This window comes from Neopelma chrysocephalum, unplaced genomic scaffold (assembly GCF_003984885.1).
Source record: "Neopelma chrysocephalum unplaced genomic scaffold, ASM398488v2 Primary Assembly neopelma1_65c, whole genome shotgun sequence".
Taxonomy (NCBI): domain Eukaryota; kingdom Metazoa; phylum Chordata; class Aves; order Passeriformes; family Pipridae; genus Neopelma; species Neopelma chrysocephalum.
The window spans coordinates 706,230-712,649 of NW_020897724.1; the positions used below are offsets into that span (position 1 = coordinate 706,230).

At 40.9% G+C, this 6,420-nt stretch overlaps 1 protein-coding gene across 3 annotated transcripts; it reads left to right on the forward strand.

The window, feature by feature from the left end:
• The first annotated feature begins 476 nt into the window (after positions 1 to 476).
• Positions 477 to 5,340, forward strand: FOPNL (FGFR1OP N-terminal like). Of its 3 annotated transcripts, XM_027684306.1 has the most exons (5): positions 477 to 604; positions 1,012 to 1,209; positions 1,806 to 1,890; positions 2,735 to 2,874; positions 4,891 to 5,340. In XM_027684306.1, the coding sequence occupies exons 1-5, from the start codon at positions 577 to 579 to the stop codon at positions 4,965 to 4,967; spliced, it is 528 nt and encodes a 175-aa protein (XP_027540107.1). In that variant the 5' UTR covers positions 477 to 576; the 3' UTR covers positions 4,968 to 5,340. The 3 variants fall into 3 exon arrangements, with proteins under 3 accessions (XP_027540107.1, XP_027540108.1, XP_027540109.1); XM_027684307.1 differs by lacking the exon at positions 2,735 to 2,874; XM_027684308.1 differs by lacking the exons at positions 2,735 to 2,874; positions 4,891 to 5,340 and having other exon boundaries at positions 1,806 to 1,894.
• Positions 5,341 to 6,420: the final 1,080 nt, after the last annotated feature.

The following is a 6,420-nucleotide window of genomic DNA, read 5'->3' on the forward strand; positions in this document are numbered from 1 at the left end:
TTGACAAAATAAACACTGTTGACTCATCCCAGCAACACGGAGCACACGCACATGCCTCCAGACACGCCAGGGATCCTCAGAGTTGCAGAACACGCCGTATAGAGTTACATTTTGGCAAGTCCCTTAAATTAGAAGCTCATCTCTGGCGAGTCCTTTTAACTAACAGTTCATCTCTCAGAGAGTCGGTACAAAACTCCGCTACACAGCTGGGGGAAATTCTCGCTCATTCTCCACGTTTCCTTCCTAAATATTTTTCTTCCCTCCAGCCCCCAAAGAAAGCTCTTTGACAATCTTTGAAATTATAGGGGGAGGGAAAGCACAGCAACCCTGACATGCCACAGGGCTGAACCGTGGCCGGGACACCAAGCGGTAGCTCCACAGGCACCATTGAGGCGCTGCTGGTTATTTTTTTACTTTATCCCAGCGTGACCTTCCCGCGGCCCCGATAACAGAGGATCCCCCTCGGGCTCCGCTCCCCGAGGACACCTCGCGCTCCCGCCCGGCCCCTCAGGGAGCTCCCGCCATCCCCGCGCCTGCGCAGCGCCCGCCCGGCCCCATCCGGGTCCCGGCGCGGCCATGGCGACGGTGGCGGAGCTCAAAGCAGGTCGGGGCTCGGGGGCGGCCAGGATGGCCGTGAGGGAGGACGGGGGTCCCGGCGGCCCGATGGGTCTCGGAGCTGCCCCAGGCGCTGAAGGGGGCCGCCGCCCTTCGCCCCGCACAGCGCACTGCCACCTCATGTACAGCGGGCTGTGTTCTGCTCTGTCTCACTATTAACCACATCCTGCTGCAGTTATTCCTCTTCTGAAATTAGCGAGCGTGTGTTTACTACTAAAAAAAAAAAAAAATTAATTTGTGACTTCTCTGAAGGCTTAATTTTTGTCTGTGACGTGCCTAGAGCCGTTAGGCACTGGCACGTGCCCAGGCGGAGATACCTTATCGCTCTCGCGCCGGAATTATGTTTATGCTTGGATGCGTTGGGCTCTAAACTAACAGATCTTTCTGTGGTAATAGTTTTAAAGGACACACTGGAAAAAAGAGGCGCTCTTGGAGAAATCAAAGCGAGGATCAGAGCTGAAGTGTTCAATGCATTGGACGATCAAAGCGAACCGCGGCCGCCGCTGTCCCATGAGAACCTGCTGATCAATGAACTGATCCGTGAATACCTGGAATATAACAGATACAAATACACAGCATCTGTTCTAACTGCAGGTACCGGGGATGACTTCCTGTCATCACTGTAATAATAGTCATTCATTGTTTCAGTAATTCCACTGATACTATGGAATTAATAAGCCACACAATCTTGTTTTCCCTTGGAAATTAATGTGGTACAAACAACCTCTCCACATCTTTACTTGCAGCATGTAGCTAAATCATACTATTAGTTTTTAAGAAAACTTACAGTCTGCTCCTTTCGCTTAAGTTATATTGTTTATAGAGTAGTTGATGCAAGAGCAAGAAAATCTGCTAGCAGCCTGCAACAAAATACTTTTCTTGAAACATCTAATAACAGTACTTTAGAGAAAGACTTGTTTCCCTGATTAATTTATCTTTATACTGTAAGGCTTCTTTAATATTTTTCTTAGATCCTTTTAGAGTGAAGGTAAAAATGGTAATGTGCTATTGCAAATTATATGAGTACGAAGCACTAATGTTATAAGTGAGTTCCCTGGAATTACAATATACTATTAGTTACTAATAGTCTAAAAGGGAGGTCTGTGCTCTCCTGCTCTTTAGAAGTCTCCTGCTAATTAGTGATGTTTTTCTTACCAGTCTTAAGAATTTGGGGAAAATCTTTTTTCCAGAATCTGGCCAGCCTGAAGAGCCCTTGGATAGACAGTTTCTTGCCAAAGAGCTGAATGTAGTCGAAGACGCAAGTGGAAAATCAGTGTAAGGAGGATTTTTAAAATGCGCAGTGTATTCTGTATATCAGTATATTTTTCTCTTTAGTGTTATTACAAATCACATATAAATGTTCTCACCAATTGAAATGTGACTAGATCACACACCTGGCTCTAAGGTGCTGGATTTATGGCAAACATGGGGCTATTTTCAAACATACTCCAAACTACCATTTAATCCTGCCAACACTGTGGCATTCTCCAGATAGAGTCCTTGCACACCTGGCACAGTCTGTTTTCTACAGGAAACAGATATGTTCTTTGTATATCAACTGCTTTGTAGAGCAATAAAAAGATTATTTTACTCTGAGATTAGATAAAAATTCACAGTGCTCTGATACAAGGGCCTCAATGAGCTGAGGGCAGAAGCAGGTTTAAACATGTTCAGCAGTCTGTAGTTTGTGCTGTCCCAGTCTGTCAGGTGCTTAGGAAGAACCAAGTTTGGGGTGTGCAGTGGTGAACTGCTGTATAGCCCACCAAAATCTGATCCTTTGTGAGTGTGTGGATCCTTCTGATCCACAAAGGAGAGAATGTGGATGTGTTCTTGTACTAAGCAAGCTCTGGTTCTTCACCTACCAGGGGATCTGGAGTTCAGTCCAGAGCATCTCCTATTCCAAGCTTTTTAGAGGAGTGTTGGTGTTCAGAGTGAGCTTAGGTCTGTACTTATTTATGTAATGATACTTGGCATAATGTATTTTATATCATTATAAAGACATCTGTACATATTCTAGAAGTAAGTATCAGGGTCTAAGAAGTTCCAAGGAAAGGATTTATTTTTAATGCTCAGTATTTATAGCCTCTATAGACTACTTTGTAATTTCTCTCTTAACCAGACCTCTCCTGTATGGAATTATCTCTCATTTCTTACATGGTGGTAAAGAAGAAAGTACACGGATTACCTTTCCAAAAGGGTCTTCGCTGAATTATCCAAAGCAGAACCTTATCAAACCACCTACTGAAAGAAATCAAAAAGGTGGGTGCAGTGTCATTTTTGCAGAAACTTTATTTGTGACTAGATTTCCTATACCATACATCTGCATAGAGCAGCATAAACATGCAGATGGACACAGTGTACCACCTCCTCTGTGTGAGGAATGCTTTGAACTGACACCTTTTTGTAAGAAAAGTCTTCAGGAGAACGGTGTTTATACCTCAAAAATAACATTGAACCGTGTGATTGGCCATATGTGTTGCTCATGGATTCATTAAACAAAGTTCCTACTTTATCCAACTCAAGAAAACCCCATCCATGATTCCTAAAACTACCTGTGTATGTGCCTTTGTTTAAATAAGTGACCACCTTACCCCAGCTCTCCATCCCGCTTCTCCCTGCCCCTGTCCCAGTGGCCCAAGACACACAGCATACAAACCCTGCTGCCCTTGGAAGTGCTGGACTGGCCTTCAAATATGTCAGCAGTAGAACTTTCTCTGCTATATGGGAATGTATTTTATTTAAAAGCAGACTTTTTAAAGTATCACAGACAGCCAAACTGATAGAATTTTCCAGCAGTGCAAGGTACTGTGTTGCTTTTGTTACCGTGTAGTTACAGCTGCTTACCAGTTTTTAGAGAGAAGGGATAAAAACTCACTGTTTAGCTTTATACCATTAAGATTTTTGGACTGTTGAAAACAGAAAGCTCATTTAAAGTGGACAGCAGAGCTGTTGTAATTTGTAGATGGTAGAATATCTATCATGCCATTTATGCATTTAGAAACAGAGATTTACTGCTCTGCAGTTGTTTGTAAAGACCACAAAATATTAGTATCCCAATCCTCATTATCAGAAAGGTCATACACAAGATGGCTTCACCATTTCCCTAAAAGGTAAACTGGCCAAATTGTACTCCCTTATACTATCACAAATATGAAAAGGGTCAGCTAAAGACAGTCTTACTACATTAGCGATTTAATACAAGAATTTAACAGAAATTCTCAATAAAATATATTAAATAGTGGGCATATCTCTGTTTCCTATCTGGTCTAACTTACCTAATTTCTGTAGAAAGTTCTTAACTCTTTAGCTGTCAGTTCTGTAGATGGGCATAAACCTTTTCTGAGGCCATAATTCACATCCCACTGACCACAGGAGCTTAAGCCCTGAGTTCACTGCTCTATAGTAAACACTGCTAAATCTTATTTGCCCTTTCTGGTCTGCTTTCTGATTGGTTACAATTAATACTGCCTAAGCTACAGGATGAAAGGGTTCATTGGTCTAGTTTTTTCCTTCAGAGTCTGCTTGGCATATTGCTTCATTTTTTACTGTGAGAATTTAGTACTATCCTGTTAGTACTATCAACTATTTGGTTTATATCCAAAAATTTGAAAAATATGAGGCCTGAGGTCTTATAGACATCTAAAAAGTGTGAGAGAAGTACCAGCCCCCTTTTTTTAAACAATGCTGTTTCCCTTCTGCCAGAAGAGGGGGCTGAAGAAATAGAATTTCCATACCAAAACTGCTATAAATTTCTTCTTTGTCAGAAAATAATGATTCCTATCAGAAATTTCTCCATTTTTAAAACAAACTTAGTGTGCAGAAGAACTGTTTTTAAAGTATAACTTTGCCTCTCAGTTCTGAAGTTGACTCTGTGCAGGGTCGCCCTGCCTTGTTAACTCCAATATAACTTCACATAGAGATTTAATTGTTTACAGTTAGTTACAAATTCAAGATTAATCATATTTAACTAGTAACTTGATCTTCATATTAGAAATTGTCTTGCTTATTTAGGTGTATGAATATTACAGCAGACTGGGGATCCTGATAAAACGTGGATTCTGTTGTTTCAGTTCATTCACTATAGCTGAGTTGGAATTTGTCTGAAGTCTAATCTTGAGTAATGCAAAGCTTTTATCTCATACAGGTGCATGGAAACATTTATTTGTAAAATTGCCTGGTTTTGATATTGTTTATCAAAGTTGATAATAGTAGAAAATAACACACCTTTGGGCCTCCAGATGCATGAGAATATTTGTGTCTGTGTTTCATTTTCAGACAGAATTCTAGAACCAGGAAGGATGGCTGGCACAAGCATCGAGGAGCCCCTTGTTTTACAAAGTATAAAGAGATGACATCTTTCATTTGCTGATTTCTCATGTAGAGTTCTGTAAGAGTTAATTTAGGACATTCTTCATTGCATAAATTTCTCCAACAAATCCAGTGGGACCATTTCAGCTTGTAACATCTACCCATGAGACAAGGACGACGAGGTCATACTTATTGTCAGTGAAAAAATATTAGCAAAAGCTCTCCTCCTCCAGTGCTGGCTGAAGGAAAACTGTATAGGAGGTCACATCAATGAATCCTGTGTCTAGAATTTGGCTTGAAAATACTGGGTTTATCCAAGAGATTTTTGTTAAGTAACTTACCATTTCTGCACTTTCTTTACTATGTTATGTCTTTGTGTGTTTTTCCTGTGTTTCTTAATAAAATTTTTCAATTTTATTCTGTGTGGTATTTTGAGAGTGTTCAAACTAAATCTTCTAATCTTTTTTTTTAAAAAGGAGAAGCTGCTAATTTCAGATAAGTCAGGGAAAATAAATTTTAATCGAAAATTAAAGTGCTTTAGAGGGATAGTTGTTTTTAATTCTCCGGAAGCGAGGACTATATTTATCTTAATGCCACCAAACAAGTGAGGGTAAGTTTTTTTCCATCTGGAGTTGCTAAAAATTGTATGGTCTAACACTGGGTATATGGGAGGGGAAGGAATTTCTGGTTTTTTTTCCCAAACAACATGAAACTCAAAGTCAGGCAAAGCTAAAAATAAAGTTTATAATAGATTACTGATTCCCAGAGCTCTTTTTTAGCTGAGGTATTTACATGTTTTGAAATTTATTTTAGAAGCCAAACTTACAGGAATACATAAAAATAACAGGTCAGCTATTTTTTTCACTACTCATTTTAACAAAATGTATCCATGTTAAATGTTTCCAGTGGTACTGAGAGGAATTTTGTATAAATAAATTTTTAGGGTCAGGTTCCTAAAAATCTTAATCGTTAGATAAATGGTACAGTGAATGGGGGGGGGGGGAAGAAGAAGAGAACATGCAGTTTGTGAATTTGGAAGGACCCTGAGTTGTACACACTGTGAAGTTTTGCCTTTATCTTGATTTGACCCAGTTAGCATTGCAGGTGTATTTTTATTTCTGCCAGCAGGCTCATCTGTGCTCTGAAACTGCAGAGAAGTTACGGGTGGAAGGGAGAGGCTGCATTTCTCCATTTGAAGCCTCAGCAGTGAGCTCATCTCCCTGGTGTGACTGGCAATGCCACCAGCTCTCCCTTTGCTCATTTGTGAGTGTCTCAGGACTGTTGCCAGAAGGGGAGGACATGTTTGCAAATCAACCTCGACCAAACCCATCTGTAAGTCTCCTTTGCATCGATGGCAGTTGACCACTGGGTCAAGCGACTCTGTCTGTGCCCTCAGTGTTTGCTCTGAGCTTGCACCTCCTTCAGGTTCAAGTGCTGGGCTGAAGAGCCATCCCTGTAAAAGCTACTCCGTGGGATTCTGCCTCGTTCCTTGCGTCT